General features: G+C 45.5%; 1 protein-coding gene across 2 annotated transcripts in view; it reads right to left on the reverse strand.

Annotated features, from left to right (window-relative positions):
• LOC137528846 (pikachurin-like) overlaps positions 1-16,771 on the reverse strand; it is a 30,681-nt gene extending 13,910 nt beyond the window's left edge. The window contains exons 1-5 of one of the 2 annotated variants that reach the window (XM_068250502.1): positions 16,689-16,771; positions 12,093-12,273; positions 8,347-8,370; positions 4,462-4,540; positions 3,905-4,048 (exon numbers count right to left, since the gene is read on the reverse strand). In XM_068250502.1, coding sequence (XP_068106603.1) covers positions 3,905-4,048; positions 4,462-4,540; positions 8,347-8,370; positions 12,093-12,252 — 407 coding nt within the window. In that variant the 5' untranslated portion in view covers positions 12,253-12,273; positions 16,689-16,771. The remainder of the gene's footprint in view (positions 1-3,904; positions 4,049-4,461; positions 4,541-8,346; positions 8,371-12,092; positions 12,274-16,688) is intronic. The other variant, XM_068250513.1, reaches the window with a different exon arrangement.
• Positions 16,772-20,359: the final 3,588 nt, after the last annotated feature.

Here is a 20,359-nt window from a genome sequence, read left to right on the forward strand (position 1 = left end):
ACTTTAACGGAATTAACTTGCAGCCCAAAAATTAAGGTTTACCACGTTACAGCACAATGGTCAAGATCCAATTCACCTTTTCTCCTACGTTTTCTCCTAGGAGATATTTTCACACCTCGGGCCCATATGCAATTCCCTTTTTCTCCTGAGTTTTCTCCTGGGGGGATAATTTTTCATCTTCTATTGAAATTAACTTTCCAGCACTTTACAACTAAAAAAGTACAATCAAAATTACTTTGAGTATTTTTTGCTTCCTGGTGGCTTAAAAGGCATTTTAAATAGAAGAAGAAAAATGATCTCCTAGGAGAAAACTCAGGAGAAAAGGTGAAATGGATCAGGCCCTATGTATTTTCTCTCTGCCTTTGTAGGAAGAAAGCCCTTACAATACATAGATATATGTTACTAATTAAATAAAGAATAATAATCATCGACCTGCATTACTAATTACAAAGGCACACTGCTTATTATACGTTCTATATTAGTAATTATAGCAGTCTAATTATCAATCAGTGTCTATACGACTGCTAGTAATAGGTACACATTATAGCTGATGGGAGGATATCACTAAGCAAACCTGTTCATTAGTAATTATGGCAGACATGTTACTAATTACTTTTATGCATGACTAATTATGGCAGGAGGACATGCCACAACACTATTATTAACATACATTATTATGGGAAACGTTGTTTTCTAATGTTAGGAATGAATTACAAAATATGGGAGACATCTAAACATAAGTGTATATCACCAACTTAAAGGGGAACTGAAGTAAGAGGTATACGGAGGCTGCCATATTTATTTCCTTTTAATCAATACCAGTTGCCTGGCAGCCCTGCTGGTCTATTTCTCTGCAGTAGTATCTGAATAACACCAGAAACAAGCATGCAGCTAATCTGGTCAGATCTAACTTTAAAGTCAGAAACGCCTGATCTGCTGCATGCTTGTTCAGGTGCTATGGCTAATAGTATTAGAGGCAGAGGATCAGCAGGGCTTCCAGGCAACTGGTATTGCTTAAAAGGAAATAAACATGGCAGCCTTCACATACCTCTCTCTGCAGTTCCCCTTTAAACCTTGTACAATGCTAGAGCAGGGCTGTGCAAAGTACGGCCCTGCGGGCCAAATCCGTTATATAGGCGGGCCGGAACCTTCTCCCTCCATCGTCTCCATCCCGCCATCCTTTAAAAGTTGTATGCAGCACGCTACACCACAGAGAACGCACCGAATTACTAATTTCAGCTGCAATCTCCATGGCAATGGCCGCGTCATGTGACATACATGCATGCCGCCATTATGTACCAGCGTGTCACATGACGCTGCCGTCACCATGGAGACTGCCGCTGGAATGAAGGATTGGGTGAGTTAAAGAGACACTGAAGCGAAAAAAAAAATGATGATATAATGAATTGGTTGTGTAGTACGGATAATTACTAGAAGATTTGTAGCAAATAAAATATTCTCATATTTTTATTTTCAGTTAGATAGTGTTTTTTTATAACATTGCATCATTCCCTGATGTTTGCAGTTTACACACTACTCAGCATTCTAAATTATTTTACAGAGCAGGCCAGTGAACTTTTGAACCCTTTTCTGCAGAGAAACAGAAATTACAATGACTGACAGTTGAGATAACAAGCTTCAGAAGACAGAGCTCTCTGGGACTTTGAACGTCATGGAGCTCTGTTGCATAGATAACAACTAGAGTTTCTTAACTCTTCCTGTACTGGAAACTATATAACACTCATGTCTCTGTTCCTAATGTTTTACAGTATTTCTAAGCTGTACTACACATACAAATCATACCATAATTTTTTTTTTCGCTTCAGTGTCTCTTTAAAACCAATCACCCTCTGTCTGAAAGGAGCACAAGAGGGAGTGAGAGAAAGTTGCAGCGGGCCACATTGTAGAGAAATGCGAAATCTTTCTCGACTGAGTTGACCAGTCAGGATCACTCGTGCTGAGAATCTAGTGTGTGTAAAGAGCCTAGGGTCAGGGGCCCCTCTAGCCATTTTGTCACTCCAGGCGAGAAATCCTGTGGCGCATTCCCCCCCCCCACCGTGGTTGCCCCCAGCCCCATACCCCCCACCCCCGTGGTGAACTCCACCCCAAAGCCCCCCCCCCCCCCCCGAAAATAATCATAATGCAGCAGTGTTTCACCAGAAAATCAGAAAATACACTTATTGCGGCATGCACTCACACACACCACACACAGTACACACCACACTACACACCACACTACACACACACACAGTACACACTATATATATATATATATATATATATATACATACATACATACACACATACACACATACACACATACATACATACACACACACACACACACACACACCGCACACACACCGCACACACACCATACACACACAGTACAAACACGCTATACACACGCACAGTACACACACTACACACACCACACTATACATGCACACACACTATACAAGCGCACACTATACACACTACATCGCACACACCACACTATACACACGCACACAGTACACATACACTATACACACACACACTAACACACACACACTATACACACACACACTATACACACGCACAAACACAGTACACACACACTATACACACGCACAAACACAGTACACACACACTATACACACACACTATACACACGCAAACACTATGCTGCTACACTCAGTCTCTACATCCATGCAGCTACCAGTAGCGGAGAGAGGGGGAGTTTAGACATGCCAGCAATTAGAGTGGGCGAAGTGCATGCAACCAGGCTAGCTGTCTGTAGAGATGTTGCGAACTGTTCGCTCGGCGAACATCTCTGGGGCTTTTACTACTTCCGGGTCGCTCTGACCCGGAGTAGTACGCCTGCGCTGCCCGGCGAAGCGCGTCCTAGATCGCGCTCCTGTTGCCGGGCACTCTCTGCGCATGTGCGTGACGTCGTTCATGACGTCACGCACATGCGCAGAGAGTGCCCGGCAACAGGAGCGCGATCTAGGACGCGCTTCGCCGGGCAGCGCAGGCGTACTACTCCGGGTCAGAGCGACCCGGAAGTAGTAAATGCCCCATGTATTCAGAGATGTTCGCCGGCAAACGGTTCGGGAACCGTTCGCTACATCTCTAGCTGTCTGACAGCTCTGCCTCTGTTCCTGTGAATACTAGGTACCAGTTACTTGCTTGAAGGAAATGTTCAGAATGAATGAATCAGTTATGAGTCAAGACTTACTTACCTTCTTTGAATCATTGAGCTGAAGGAACTGAATGAATTAGTGAATCAGGTATGAGTGAAGAGTCCGGACTCAGGAGCTGCTGCTGTAATCTGATCACTGAGTGAGCTGAGAGGAGTTCCTTCTCTCACTGACTCATTACTGTGCTCCTTTGAATCATTGAGCCGAAGAAACTGAATGAATCAGTGAATCAGTTATGAGTCGAGTCAGGCACTGCTGTTGCTGCTGCTTCTGTAATCTGATCCCTAAGTGAGCTGAGAGGCATTTCTTCTCTCACTACCCAGTGCAAGCTGCACCCCTCCCTCCTCCTGCGCTCCAGGCAAACATTTGTACTTGCCTGGCGGTTGAGACGGCACTGCCTAGGGTATTGTTCTCTTAATCATCCCACCTGCTCTGTGCCACTCTATCTTATAAGCTAGCATTACGTCTGTACAGTCCTTGACCCAAATTGGGGGTCCTCGTGTTTGTATACGAGGCATAATACTAATTGTACTCTGATCTATTGAGCATACCCTGACTAAAGATTACTTTACGATTCACTGGATCACCAACAGGAACAATCACAAATTATCATTTTGGGTGACAGAGATCTTGGGTGAGAACATGGCTTCAGCCACAGAGGATAAAGATAACAGCTCAGTGTTTGTTTGGGTCTCTTATATTTTTGGGGAGTTAATAATTACCTAAAAACAAGATTGCCTTCCTGCAGGCCGAGAGAAATGAAGTCACTGTTTGGCCTCATGGGGCTGTCGCCTCTCCACAGCAGGAGGCCGTCCTTCACAGTTGTCTTAAATCTCATGAAGATGTTGGTACGAGATCCCGACACCCTGGAGAGAAATGGAGTTTGTGTTAAGGTATAATAGAAAAACATTTGTGATTGCCTGACACACACGGTATTCTATCTGCTGTTTCTATATTCATGTCATCCTGTTACCTCAAACTTAAAAGGAACCTGAGGTTATAAGTCACTGTGTCTTCTATGCCAAATACAGGAAGTACCTGACTTACGAATGCCCACTGACACGCCCCGTGCGTTGTGGAGGACAAATGGGGGCCAGAGGAGGACAAACGGGGGCAGAAGAACACAGGAGGACAAATTATTGGGGAGAACATCTACAAGACGCTCCTGGACCATGGACGCATCAGATTCAGTATATTTGTTCCCCTGGTTTTTGCACTCTAAACGTAGGTGAGTCTTTTAGTCCGGAGCATCTTACATGCCGAACAATACGGTACTTACCGTTTCAGAATCTCTCGGTTGTCATATGTAAGATAGCTGCGCCCGATAAACTGAGGGATTTCAATGGCCTCTGTAATAACTAAGAGAAACAATAATGTTTACAACGACATAATTAGATTGGTAAGTTACACGTGTCCATCAGGTATATCATAAAGCCTGGCAGGTTTTTATCCAGCAATACACAAAACAAAGCCCCTGAGGGGCGATTATGACACATTTTGTTCCTGAACATCTCCCCTCCCTGACTACACATAGCAGACTGATCAAGCCTGGGCCCTTACATCCCGAAATAAAAGGGCATACTCTGTTCCTTACCCTGAACATCAGGTTTTCTGTGTTATCCAGCCTTATGAAAATTCTCAAATCACCTACTGATTAATCAAGTCACAGATGAGTTTTCTGACTTCCACCATTTCTCCCTTCTGATGATTCATACTGTCAGGTCTCTAAACTGGACAAGAAGACAGCATGAGTAATCATTGGGGAGGGGTTGAGGAGTGGCATGGGAGTTGGCAACAGGCTTCACTGACCTGCAAGATTTTTGTATGGCTGGATATGACAAAAGAAAAGGTGTTCAGGATAAGTAATAGCATCTGTGGCTTTATTTAACACTAAGGCCCGGTTCACATTAGCGGTGGCCGTCCGGAATCGCCGTGCCGGAGCCGGACCGCATGCGGAACGGACGCACAGCATAGCAATTAAAGTCTATGCGTCCGTTCACATGCGTCCGTTTCGTCCGGACCGGATCCGGACCGGATCCGGACTCCGGCATAAGACCCAACATGCGCTATTTTTTGGTCCGGCTCCTCCGGCAGACGTATCCGGAGCGGAGCCGGACTGCACCATCCGGCCAATACAAACCAATGAGAACCGGAGAGCGCACAACACACTGGCTATAAAATCCGGATGTTCTACCCCACTTCCTATGCGTATTGTGGCGGCGATTTTGGATGGGGACACATGGGCAAGCATTTTGGAGTGGAGCAGCAGTGACTTTAAACGTGCTGGAGATGTTGGCAGTATGTCGGAGGTGGAGGTGAGTGCTAAACAGCGGAGGGCCTGATTCCACAGGTCCACCTTCTGCTGACCTCCCAGACCCCAACATTTTATTTTATTTCTACTCTCTTTTTCCAAACGGATCCGGATCGCATCCTGATGAACACCTGATGCAACCTGACCGGATCCGGATCGGATCCGGATCAGAACCATACGGTTCCGATCCGGATCCGGTCAGGTCATCCGGTCCGTTTGGCAGAGAACCGCAAGTGTGAACCGGGCCTTAAATAGTGGAAAAGGACCTGAAGTGAGAGGGATATGGAGGTTGCTATATTTATTTCCTTTTAAGTAATACCAGTTGCCTGGCTGCCCTGCTGATCCCCTGCTGATAATACTTTTAGCCATAGACCCTGAACAAGCATACAGCAGATCAGGTGTTTCTGACATTATTGTCAGATCTGACAAGAATAGTTGCATGCTTGTTTCTGGTGTGCTTCAGACACTACTGCAGGCAAATAGATCAGCAGGGCTGTTAGGCAACTGGTATTGTTTAAAAAGAAATACATATGGCAGCCTCCATATCCTTCTCACTTCAGGTGTACTTTAAATGGATGCAGTGCAGGGCATTGTGGGCAGGACAGTTTAATCCGGGTGCTGTGGAAAGGATTCATGTGTAGGTTAATATGGGGGGGGGGGGGGGTTACAGGGCAAGTAAAATATGGAGGCTGCCATATTTATTTCCTTTTAAACAATACCAGTTGCCTGGCAGTCCTTCTGATCCTCGGCCTCTAATACGTTTAGCCATAGTTCCTGAACAAGCATGCAGCAGATCAGGTGTTTCTGACATTATTATTGTCAGATCTAGCAAGATTAGCTGCATTATTATACAGATGCTACTGCAGCCAAATAGATCAGTAGGGCTGCCAGGCAACTGGTATTGAAATAAACATGACAGCCTCCATATCCCTCTCACTTCAGTTGTCCTTTAAGGGGTGAGGGAACTGGAGGGCTTAGGTTAAAAATACTATTCCTGGATCAGAACTTTTTTGATCCCTAACAACTTTCAATATATAATACAGTTTCAGTCTCTGGAAAGCAAACACAGTCTCACAAAAACTTGAGAAACATGATGTAACTTGCTACATTTTCTTCCTTTATATAATCAGCTATGAAGAACTGGGAAGGGTGTTAGAATTATCTTACACTTAATCGGGCCAGGCTATTTTAAGTGTTTGTTGTTTTTTTTTTGCTTATGGTGCTAAAAAGAGTTATATAGCAAGCAAGGTGGGAAAGAGTTCCAGTCATGTATTATACAGAGTGGTGTGTGTGGATGAATTATTTACTTTCAGACGAGTTTGGATTTGGACAGACACAAGTCAAGATTTATACTTTTTCTTCCCCGAGGCAAGCTTTTTTTATTGCCTTTTATCTATGTGCAACAAGAGCTCCACCCACTCCATGTGCAGCCCCAGTATAAACAATTTTTTTTTTGTTTTTAATGTGCTTTAATGTCTTTTTCTTTTTTAATGAACCCTCCCATAAGTAAAGTTCATTACTACTTACCTATGGGGCGCTGCTCATCTTGCCCCCAGCCTGTATAGGATCCGCCATGTTCTCCATGGACAGGTGGCATCCTACAAATGTTGTAGTCTCTAGCACGGCATGTGCAATGCATGCCAGTAGATGTAGACTGTGGATATGAGTACGGGGATGTTCTGGAATCCATGGACTACATCTCCTGGCGCTATATTGCTGGGAACTACAAAATTTAGCATATGCAATCTCTCGGTGGAGAACATGGTGAATTCTATACAGGCCGTGCGCCAGAGGAGCAGCACCCCATAGGTAAGTAGTGAGGCTGAAATGCTGCATCCCAGTGGCATAACGAGATGTTTATACCCCCAAATCCCAGGGCAAAATACCACAACTTTCCAGGTCATGGATTTTGCTGCCCAGCGGAGGCAGAGCTTTGCGCTGTAGCTTTGCCTCCAGTCCAGTCAATTTCCGCCTATCCCCGCCCGTCTCAGTGAAAGAAGACTGAGAGCGTCAGGGAGAGGTGGAGATTGACGTGCGCATAGGCAGAGCTACAGCGCAAAGTTCTGCCTCTACCAGGAAGGAGCCCCGAATTTTGCCCCTCAGATTTCGGGGGTATAAATACATTGTTCTGCCGCAGGAATGCGGTGTTTCAGCTAGGATCTTATTGCTTAACATAAATGGCCAGTAAAAACAGGTTTTTTTGGGGGGCTTCAGACTCTCATTAAAAACATTTCTCCTGGTGCACAGTTCCTTTTAACCACCTTACAGCAGCTTCTACAATAACCTCTATAAACAAAAACAGTAGAGTACATCTTGTACACAAGGACATCTTCGTTTCTAACGTGAGTATTCGTAAGTAGCGGGATAGCTGCCTTGCACTCTCCTGCACAGTGATCGCTGATGGGGTCAGGCTGAATAGGTGGCATAGCAAGCATCAGGACACAGGGAGGGAGGATTTAATGACAACTATTGACAATCTATTTTTCGATTTTTTTAAATAGTTTTTCCGATAGATTTTCCAATCGATTTTCATTCAGTTCTATGAAAATCTATTAAAAAAATGATCGGAAAAACAATTAAAAAAAATCAGAAGAAAATCTATCGAAATTCAGATCGGTCATGTTGGAAATAATCGATCTGGCAGGAAAATCTGCCCGAAAATTGTATGGTGTGTACCTAGCATTAGAAATTTTGTCTTATTAGTGTTTATTGTCAGGCCTACCTCCTCGGCCTGATTATTTAGATCGATATAGGTTTCTCTTACTTACACCCTCATGCACCTCACTTGTCCCTAACTGCGGACGCCCATGTTTATATAACTAAGACCAAATGTTCAGCTAGAACAATACTTACTGTTTATGCAGTAATTTCCACATTCTGGAACAAGTCAGCACAAAAAAAAATGGACAGAGACAATAAGAAATTATCCTATAGTAGATTTAAAAAGCACTGATACTTGTATTCAATAAGACAGCTCAAATAGGGGTGTAACTACAAATCGCGCAAATCCCATCACAAATGCAGGTTTGCAGCTGGACACTGGTGTTAGGCAGCGGGGTGGAGGGGGAATGTGTACATAGGCTTACATAACCTTGTCCCGGCCGGCGGTCGCTCCTTCACTTCTTCTGTTAGTTTGCTGTAGTCCTGCATCCAACTAATCTCCCTGTGGCTTCAGTCCCCGCATGGTGATTGGCTGGCTGCAGGACTCCTAAAAACTAACAAGGAAGTGAAGGAGCGATCGCCGGGACAAGGTAATGTATGTATATGCACACATCCTCCCTCCACCTAATCCTACTCTCTTCACACCGCTGCCAAACACTAGTGTCCCGCTGCAAACCTGCATTCGTGATAGGATTCGCCATCGGGCCCCCAGCCGAATTTTTTAATGGCGCACCGTTCCGCCGATAAATGCATCATAAAACGTTATTTACCGTTTTAATGTGTTAACAGTAAAATGGTAAATAGCGTTTTATGATACATTTATCGGCGGAATGGTGTGCCATTTTTTACCCTGCTCCATTTTTAACTGGACCCGGTGATATCAGCACCAGGATGGTGAGTGGGGGCACCTCAGGCAAGAGAAAGGGGGGGGGGGGAGGGGATAGCTGGGTTGAACAGGGACAGCCAGCACACCAGCGGTGCAATTAAGTTGGGCAGGTAAACCTGCATTTGTGCGGGGATTTGTGGGTTTGGTGGAGTTTAGGCTCCCGAGATGTAAATCTGGCCCTGGCAATAGTTCTGCTTTTTCTATATATTAACAGAAGTTTATTTGACTCTTCTTCCTGTTCATCACTGAAGGTAAATTAAAATTATATTCCTGTCACAATTTACAATGATTATATTTGACTTTGAAATCAAAGTGGGTTTTTGCTAGTGTACCCCATTATTACCCCCCAAATGTTTCCCTGGTGGTCTAGTGCTATATTCTTCCCTGGTGGTTTAATTGTCCCCCATACTTTTGCCTGGTGTCTAGTGCACCCCCCCCCCCCCCCCCCCCCCCTCATATGTTTCTCAGGTGTCTAGTGGTCCCCTTTACATTTTCCTGTTGTCTAGCGGCCCCCTCCATATATTTCCCTGTGCTTGTTTCCCCAGTGTCTAGTAGTCCCCTATACATTTACCCAGAGTCTAGTCCCCATACATTTCAATCGTGTCTAGGAGCCTCCGTGTATTTCCCTGGTGTCTAGTGGTCCCCTATATGCTTCCCTGGTGTTTAGTATTTCCTTATTCATTTCCTTGGTGTTTAGAGGTTCTCTACATATCCTCTTATCTGGTGTCTACTGGTCCCCATATTGTTCCCTGGTGTCTAGTGTCCCCCCACCACCTCACTTGCTGATATCGGAAGCAGGAAGTACGTTGGGAGAGCTTCCCTATTTAGTGTAGTAAAGCAAACCTGTTACTTGTAAAAGGAAACAAGTTATAGATAGTCACACGGATGGCCCACTCCTGCGCAGCAGTAATGTAGGAGCGTGCCCATGCAGACCTATTAAAAAACGTCCTTGTCAGATAGATGCCAAAGTGTCCCAGCGGTGGAGCGGCAAGCTCAAGGAGGGATAACTAGGGAAGCCTACCGATTATCCAGTGGCTTCCTTCCACTAAGTTATCTAACTCTTTCACTTTTTTTAACTCGCAGATACAATTTAAAGAGACACTGGAGCGAAAAAAATCATGATATAATGAATTGGTTGTGTAGTACATAGAATTACTAGAATATTAGAAGCAAAGAAAATATTCTCATATTTTTAATTTCAGTTATATAGTGTTTTTTTTATAACATTGCATCATTCTCTAATATTTGCAGTTTACACACTACTCAGCATTGTAAATGATTTTACAGAGCAGTCTTGTGAGCTTTTGAACTGTCCTCTGCAGAGAAAAAGAATTGACAATGACTGACAGTTGAGATAACAAGCTTAAGAGGACAGAGCTCTCTGGGACTTTGAAAGTCATGGGGCTTGATTCACAAAAGAGTGCTAACTGTTAGCACGGCCGTTTTTGCGCGAATTTTCGCATTGCGCGCGATCGCGAATTTCCGCATGAAACGATAACATTTTTGCGCGCAAACATGAATTTTCGCGCGAAAACGGTATCGAATTTGCGGTAAAATTCGCGTCTGCGCGCGGAAACGTTATCGTTTCGCGTGAAAATTCGCGATCGCGCGCAATGCGAAAATTCGCGCGAAAACGGCCGTGCTAACAGTTAGCACTCTTTTGTGAATCAAGCCCATGAAGCTCAATGGCTCTTTTGCATAAATAACAACTGGAGTTTCTTAATACTTCCTGTACTGGAAACAATATTAGACTTATGTCTCAGCTCCTAATGTTTTAATACTTAGCTGTACTACACATACAAATCATATATAATCAAATATAGCATAAAAAAAAATTCACTTTAGTGTCTCTTTAAGAAAGGTAAGGACAGTTTATGTAATAAACTCCCTCCAGCTAATTTAAAGTACTGCTGCCACCTGGTGGTAATGTTTGGGTAACAATTGCAGCTGATTTTACATACTATCACTAGCATAATAAAACAGCTGATGCAGTACACATATCATTAAGATTGCAAAAAACATACTGTAAATCAGTATGTGAATATTGCGACTATTGAAAATGACCCTGTAGTGGCACGTAGCATGGCAAGATAAACATGTTATAAAGGCGCATATGCACCTATGTATGGGAAAGTTGCAGTGCACTCAGTCTTACAGTAACTTATGGTGACAAAGTAGTGCGTTGCACTATAAGCGCAAACCACATGCTAGAATTACTCTAACAATGCTTGCATCAACTAGGTAATGTGGGTCACACTAATGGCGCAACACATGCTACCTTGTAGCTGCAAGTAACAATAAAATTACAGTGCACTTCTTACACATTTGTGCACATGCTCCATAGTGTTAGAATTCAACTTGCCTACTTTTCTCTTTTCCTATGTGGCCCCAAGGGTCAATAACCCTGCGTTATAAATCCCAGTCCATCCCCAGCGGACAGAGACTTCCTGCATGTATGGGCCGGATTTAAGGCAAGGCCACATTGGCCATGGCCTAGGGCACCACAGGATCAAGGGCGGGTGGGCAGAAATCTGTATGGGGGAAGGATCCCCTGGCTACCTATACTGGAGGAAGGGGGTAATCAGGCTATTTATATGGAAGGGGGGAGGGTCATCTGGATTCTTATACTAGCTGGAAGGGGTTATCAGACTACCTACACTGGAGGGGTCATCTGGCTACCTATACTGAAGGGGGCGGCTGCTGACAGTGGCCTTGGGCGGTAAAGCGTACAAATCCGGCCCTGTTTATACCTTGATTGTTCTCTTCCTGATACCTGCCTGATAAGAGTTCACAAAATATCTGTGTGACTGTGAAAGAAGCGCTTGTCAGGAGGAAAGGAGCAGGGAGTCAGGAGTAAAATTCATCAGGAAATCACAGCAGTCATACAGAACAGGTACGAACACCTGTGAGAAAGTCTAATCTGAAATGGATTTTAATACCTAAAACAAAATGGTATTTCAGGAAAGTCCGAATTAAGTTCAGCTCATCATGCTACACTGCAGTTCAGGGTCTGTTTGTTTCCTATTTACACTGTGGAGAATATTTTTGTTACCTTTCTGACAGTTCTTCCCATCATAGCCCAAAGGACAGTCACATTCATAGCTGTCATGTCGGGGTCTGCAGCTCCCCCCATTGGCACATGGTGCGCTGGCACACGGGTGGACGGCGTTCACAAGGTTCACCCCAGAAACCAAGCCGTGCACCAGATTCATGATCCGGTCATTCACTATAAGCTGAAACAGAAGAAGACGGACAATACAGTTACCATTAATACTACTTTCATCTCAGACCATTCTCTCATTCACAGAAGCACTCATCATGCTGATACAAAATCAAAATAAATGTAATTTGAAAAGTCATTCTGCCTTATGGTGCCCATACATGGTACAATTTTTTCATTTTTTTATTAGATAATTTTGTGCGATCAGATTTTTATTGAAAAAACGGGACAATCGTTCGTTTTTCTTAATCGAAAAAAAAAGGATTCTTTTAGACTTTCCATTAATTCGATTGTTTTGGTCAAAGAAACGGGAGAATTGACCGTTTTGATTGTACAGTGTATGGGCACCATTACAGTGTATTGTCAACTTCTAGTGACTATTCATGACATTTATTAGTCCATATAGACGATGTGTGGGGAACCTGCATGAGAAGGAAAATCCACTGATGTGATAACAGCATACACAAGTGTATGAAAACATTATTATTATTATTATTATTATTATTATTATTATTATTATTATAGCACTGGTACAAAATACATAATACAAATCACATGAATTCACATGAATATAGGCCAGCAATTTTAGTCTGCAATTGGTAAGGTGGCCACACACGATACAATAAAATGAGTCAGGGGCGTAACTAAAGGGGAGAAGCCCCTGCAATTGCAGGGGGCCTAGAGCTGTGGTGGTGGTGGGGAGCCCAGCTACTAACTTTCCCTTCTAGGAGATTGTACTTCAGATCAGCTGTTTTTGTGGCTGCTTGGTTGTGAAGAATATGATGGCCACACTTGTTTAATGACTCTTGTGAGATGGTCTCCAAGGCCATAAGGGTACCATGGGGAGGCAAGGGAAGGGGTATGAACATGGGGGGGGGGGCGCTAATCAAAGTTTCACTAAAGCTTTTAATTTTTTTTTTATTCGAGCATGGAATCCAACCAGATTTCCTTGTTTTGTTTTTGTTTTTTTGTGTGATATAAGTAGATTGGGAGTGGTGGATTTTTCAGATTTTTATGAAAATGTTATGGTGTAGGGTAGATTGTGAATTTCTAAATATACTAGTCTACCTAAACCCGTTTAAAAAGGGGCTCTAGGTAGTGAAATTACCGTGCCACCACCGCCAGTCACCCACCCGCCGCGCGCGCACCCACCGCCCTGCTGCCTGGCCTCCCGTCCCAACGGTTGTCTGTACTGCGCACATGCGCAGTGCAAAAAACCCCAAGGACACACAACCATGAGGAGGATGACGCAGGGACAGTTAGGGATTATTATAGAGGATTCCCAAGCAATTTTATCTGAGTTTTCAATCTTTTTGTAAATTGCAAACCTTGAATTGAAAAGATTTAAAAATTGTATCATGTGTTGCCACCTGTAGGCTGGTAAGCAGCTATGTCTAGCCTGCTATCAGACATCATTAATAGGCTGAGGCCTGCATCATACCACAAAACGCAATCCCTTAGCTGCTGTGATTTTGCAAAGCAATTTTCAGAGTGATTTTTGAATGAATGTGTGCATTTTTGCACATTAATTTAAGCTGTATCGCTCCCCAAACAAATTCTACATGGAGCGTGTTTGTGATTTTAATAAAATCGCAACTCTGCTGTGGGAACACCCTCATAGGGTTACATTAGCCTCCAAGCACTTCTCGAAATGCTGGTGCTTTGAAAAGCGCTGTTTGAGTGAGCCAGCCCTGATTATGATCTACAATAGAAGCCTATTTAACCTGCTTTGGCCCACAAATTTTGACCAGTGGTGTGCAGAAGTTTTGAGAAATAGGGCCTGATTCAATTGTACAAGTCATAAGTGTTAAACAGAACTTGCTTGTGTACAAAGAAATGGCAAATCCAATGACAGCTGTATAGTCGTTTCTAGTCTTTTTCTCACTCCAGGCAAGAAGTCCTGTGTTCCCCCCCCACCCCCGCAATAAAACAATGCACACACTAAAGACTATATGAACCATGTGCCGTATAAGGTGGATGCTTAATACAGGGAGTCCTCGAGATACAAAAAACCCACAGATCCTAGTTGCATTTCATTGCACAAAGCCTTCCTGCATTCTCTCAGCTTAGGGCTGGTGCACACTGGAGCGGTTCTGGAGCATTTTTTAAAATGCTTGCAGGGGGAAAACCGCTTGGCTAATGAAAGTGAATGGGATGGTGCACACCAGAGCAGTTCGTTTTTCCCCAAACGCAAACTCCTGTCCTGCAGAATTTTTTAGATTTCTGAGGCGTTTCTGCCTCCATGTTAAAGTGGAAAACCGCTCTGAAAAACGCTATATCAGAGCGGTTTTCCAAGCGTTTTTTTTACAGAAGCTGTCTAGTAACAGCTTTACTGTAACAATATTTGTAATCTGCTACAAAAACGCTCCAAAAAATGCTAGGCATGTTTAGAAAACCTCTAACAGGCCTAGAATCGCTCTGAAATCTGCTTCAAAAACCTCTAGCATTTTGCAGATCTGCTAGAGGTTTTTGGTGGGCACTGGGCCTGAGTGTGCAAATGCAGAGTATAGCACAGCAGAACCTGTGCCCTCACAAGTGCTGTGCTTCCGCCTGGGACAGGAGGAGCCTAGGCACAGTGGGACAAATGGATGCATGGGAGGGCAGTGGTAGCACAAGGGGACAGAAGGAGGCACACAGGGGGACAGAAAGAAGCACACATGGACAGAAGGAGTCACAAAGGGGGGCTGAAAGAGGCACAAGGAGACAGATGGAGGCACAAAGGGGGACAAAAAAAGGCACAGGAGGACAGAAGGATGCACAGGGGGACATAAGGAGGCACGGGGGACCAAAGGAGGCACACAGGGAGGCACAGGGGGACTGAAGGAAGCACAGGTAGACAGAAGGAGGCACAGGGGGACAGAAGGAGGCACAGGGGGAGAGAGGTGGCAAAGGGGACAGAAAGAGGTACGAAGGGGGACAGAAGGATGCAGAGCTGTGGGGAGCAGAGATGACACAGAGGGGCACAGTGGTGGTTGCTGGCAACTTGGGACCTGGGAAGTTGCTGCTCCTCAGGACACAGAACAGAACACCTGTGGGGGTACGGCTTAATCTGGAATCAGGGCTACATTCAGGGGACAGGGCTTAATCCAGTAGCATGGCACCCCTCAGGACCAATGGCCCTCCAGGCAATGACTTGGAATGGCTATGCCTAAAAACACCCTTGTGTATAGTGAGTGAAAAAAAGTGAAAATAAGCGTACAGGGCCGGATTTCTGGAAAGGCCACAAAGGCCTGGGGAAAGAGGAGGCTGCAAATGGGGATCAACACAGGGAAATGGGAGGCTGATGCCCAAGGAAGCTGTTCAAGAAAGAGAGGGGCTGCTGTACATGGATACACATGGAAGAGGCCACTGCACATGGAATGGGAGAGGTGCTTCCGCACAAGGAAGGGGAGTCATCACCCAATTGGCCTAGAGGCAGAAAAAGTATAAATCCGGCCTTGTAAGGGTAGATCAGATGTAGCCATTTTCCTATTTTGCAGACGGGAGTGGTGTATTGTCGTGAACAATTTCAGGTTTTTGAGCCTTGTTTTGCAGGATGAGGATGGAAGCATGTTTTGCCTGCTATGGTGATTTTCTCTGTGTGCAGCGCAAGGTCAGGAGAGAGTGTATGAGATTTGCACCGTTGCTATATTTTGGACTGCTGCTCGGCGTTGCTAGCCCCAGAGATCAGTGGCACGTGCCCCGGATCTATTCTGGGGTGCCCCGGATGTCCCCTAGGCAGAGTCAGCTGTGGTGCCTCAATGGCGGGCATGCTGGGAGCTGTGGTGCAGCTGTGGTGCATCAATCAGGGGTATGCTGGGTGCTGTGGTGCCTCTATGTGGGCATACTGGGTTCTGTGGTATCATGCTTGGTGCTGTGATGCCTTTATGGGAGCATGCAGGGAGCTGTGGCTCTTCTATGGGGGAAAGTTGGGAGTTGTGGTGCCTCAATAGGAGGCCTGTGGGATCATGGGAGGGGGTCCACTAGACAGTCAGGGAATACTATGGTGGAACCGCCAGATGACCTGGCAGCAGGCCAGCCCGCCCAGCAGAAAGCCAGACCAGCCAGCACAGAAGCCAGGTAACTCTGCCTAGTAATGTTTAAATGACACTGCCTATTTATGTGATATGCTGCATTTTGGAGGGTTATTTTTGTATTAATGGAGAGGGGGGTTTCATCCAACATTTTGCTGGGCAGGCCTACTTAGATCGCTGTTAAGTTCATGTAAATTTGGCTCTACCCATGACCACACCCACATCCCTGTGCGTGGCCACCCCCATTTTCTGACTGGAGTGCCCAAAAGTGCCCCAGATCTATTAGGATCCTAGCAACGCTCCTGGTGACGGTATGTTCAAATATAGAAATGGAGAAAATGCTTGGCTGCCGGGGGAGGAAGTGAAAATGTTCTAAAGTTAGACACTAACTCTAGAAGGCAGGTGCTTCACTCACTTTCTGAATGCTGCCGCTGAACGGTCGCAGGACTCCAGAGTTCTTCTTCACCGCGTCATAATCCGGTACTCCACCAACGTAAATGTCAGGATTACACTTTATTTGAGTAAATCCCCCCTGCAATAAAAACACATGCTTGTCACCAGCAGATCACGCCATCCCATGCGGTCATAATCTTTTATATTATCCACTTACTTCTTATATTTGTTAATTGACAACAAAGTAGGAAACCACCCTAATGATTTCATTACAATCACACTGGCGGAGACTTATAGACTAGTTGGTAAGAACCTGGGTATCCTTTAACCACTTAACGACCAGCTAACACCGACAGGTGTCGGCGGGTCGTTAGTGGTTTTGCATGGAAACGGCCTTTCCATGCCAGTTCACGGAGGTTGTCTCCATGAACAGTGTGCGAGTCGCCCATGGCGGCTTGCACACGTAATGTAAACACGCGGGGAAGAAATCCCTGCTGTTTACATCATACGGCGCTGCTACGCAGCAGCGCCGTAAAGCAGATCGGCGATCCCCGGCCTCTGATTGGCCGGGGATCGCCGGCATATGATAGGCGGTGCAGGATGGATATCCGTCCTGCGCCGCTCCGATGGTAAGGGAGAGGGAGGGAAAGCCGGGGAGGGCGGAAAGCGATGCTTTGAAGAGCCCCCCCGGAAAGCGCGGGTAGCCGGCAGCGATCAGACCCCCTCAGCAGGACATCCCCCTAGTGGGGAAGTCTGATCGCCCTGGCTATTTCCTGATCGGTGCTGCGGGCTGGAGAGTCCACGCGGCAACGATCAGAAGAAAATCCCCTGGTCCTTAAGTGGTTAAAGGAAATCTTAAGTCAAATAAAAAAATGAGTTTACCTTACCTGTGGATTCTTGAAGCTCCCTGGTGTCGTCCTGTGCCCACGACGTCAGGCCGAGTCCCCCCGGCCAACAGCGGGAGCCTCCGCAATGCTGGCTGGCCATGCGCCTCCTCCCCGTGCTCCTGTGGCCATGAGTGTTGTGCGCATGCGTAGTATGCGAAAATAACTACTGTGCATGCAGAGAGCACTTCCTGGGTGTGAAAGCGCGATAAGGGTGCACGCAGCTTGGGGTCGCACATGCACAGTACCCGCCGACTGGTGGTGACCGGCCAGCTCTGCGGGGGTCGTCGCTGCTGGGCAGAGAGTTGGATATCGTGGGCACAGGAGGGCTCCAGGGGGCTGCAAGAAGCCCCAGGTAAGTTAAACTCATTTTTTTAATTCAATTAAGTCTCCCTTTAAAGGCACTATGGGCCCCAGCGCGAGTTTTGCATTGGCCCCTTTAAGGTCTCTGTACATATTAATTGATATGGAGCAACAAAATTGCACACACTCAAAAAGGGCGGTAATTTGAGTGCCGGAGAAACCGACAGTGCAATACTGGAAACATTACCGATATTCAACTTCTTAATTCCAATAGTAAAAATAGTACAATACTGTTCATTTTTACCAATATTTTACCAACACCTAACCCAATTGTATTCTCACACAGGGGCCTCCCTCTACCTAATTCTAACTGATCCCACCACTGCAAAATGACTAACTCCAATGCCTAACCTAACTGTCCCTCCCCCCTGCAAAATGCCTAATTCTAAAGACCCCCCCGCCCAACTGATGCATAACCCTAACCGTCTTCCCACCATAGACATCGCTATTTGTAGTAGCTACAATTTATATAGTGGGAGGCCTCCACAAATTGCCACTTATCGTGGCTATTAACACTGGTGCCTATGGAAGCGCTCTCACTTTCACAACAACTCCGGCATCCAAATGACCTAATTCCCCAAAACCTGCCATGGCCATCTGCCATGTCAAAAACAGTTTGCTAATGATTACAACTATTTTAAGCACATACAAAGATGATCATTACCAGCCCTGCACTAATGAAGAGTTAATACAGCAGTTGAAGGAGTGCTCTCTGGTCCAAGGGCCTAAGTGCAGTCACTACATCTGTATCACCTGCTGTGATGTCACTGGCTAAGAACCAAACCAACCTACTAGTACGTGTTCAAATTGAGGGTAACCGGAGCGCCCAGAGGAATACTTGTGACACAGGAGGAGAATATACAAATCCCATGAAGACAGGATGCTTGGTGGGGATTGTATCCAGCAGGACAGCAGCACTGCAAGGCTTCTCATACTACATTGAGAAGTTTCGATGTGTTACAAGCCGAACTGAATTTCCCTTCCATAATTCCTCCAGCTCTAGACTGGTAACACAATGTAATCACAATCTGCACCCAATAAAATACAGTCACACTGGCAATCTGCTATTGTCTATCCATTTACAGTATATGAATAGCAGTTGAGAATGGGTGAGGACCAAGCTGTAACCAACAGTGATATTGTCTTCTAAAGGCTGCCATACACTGGTCCATTTGCCATCAGATCGACCAACAGATAGATCCCTCTCTGATCGAATCTGATCAGAGAGGGATCGTATGGCTGCCTTTACTGCAAACAGATTGTGAATCGATTTCAGAATGAAACCGATCACAATCTGTGGAGCTGCCGCCGCCACCCGCCAGCTGTACATTACCTGCTCCTGCCGGCGTGAGTCCCCTGGTCTCTGCTGTCTCTTCTCTGCTGGGTTCCGGACCGGCTGGCTTCACTTCACGTCCGGGGAAGTTTAAACAGTAGAGGGCGCTCTACTGTTTAAACTTCCTGCTGGGACAGGAAGTAGCCATCCGGTCCGGAACCCACCTATCGAGGCACTCCCGACCCGCCGGCGATAGAGGGAAATCTTCCGCACTGACGGAATGACGGGAATCGATTGTTCGGTCAGCGTTTGCGCGACAATTTAACACCCGATTCGATCACAATGATCGAATCGGCTGTATATTGGCGGGAAAATCGGTAAGTGTATGGGTCCCTGAAGATTTCTCGCTGGAGATGTTTTCACACCTTATTGATAAAACACCTTCTCAGCCACCAGCAAGCTAAAAAGTATTCAAAACATGTTGCAATGTTGTGATGTTACTTCTGAGTACTCTGCCTAGATGATGAAAAATAATTTTCGCAGTTAAGATGAGAAAACATCTGTTAGGCCCAGTGCACACTGGGTGGATCCGCCGGCCGCATCCGCTTGAAAATCCGCGTGGCTAATGTATCTCTATGGTGCACACCGGCGGTTTGAGGTTTTTAGCAAGCCGCAAACGTGCCTCTTGCTGCACATTTGCAGTTTGCTTAAAACCTCAAACCGCCGGTGTGCACCAGCCCATAGAGATACATTAGCCACGCGGATGCTGATGCGGATGCGGCCGGCGGATCACATACAAAATCCGCTTGGTGTGCACCCGGCAAATATCGGCTCTCTGCTCCCAAAACCGCTAGCGTTTTGACGATCTGCTAGTGGTTTTGGTGTGCACTGGGCCTTAAAGTGGACCTGAACTCACAGGACAAAAGGAAAACATGGAGAAATGCACCCTGTATGCACTTAGAGAATTTAGCACAGGATGTTAACCCTATGTCTGCTTCCAAGAAAGTAGGAAGTAGATACACTGCAGATTTATTGAAGACCGATTTGCGATCATTTTTTGATCGATTTCCGACTGTTTTCCGTTCACTACTCCTGGAAATCGATCGCTCGGAAATCAGTATGGACATGTTAGAAATAATCGATCTAACAGTAAATCTGCCAGAAAATCTCATA

Source organism: Hyperolius riggenbachi, chromosome 1 (genome assembly GCF_040937935.1).
Source record: "Hyperolius riggenbachi isolate aHypRig1 chromosome 1, aHypRig1.pri, whole genome shotgun sequence".
Lineage (NCBI taxonomy): Eukaryota > Metazoa > Chordata > Amphibia > Anura > Hyperoliidae > Hyperolius > Hyperolius riggenbachi.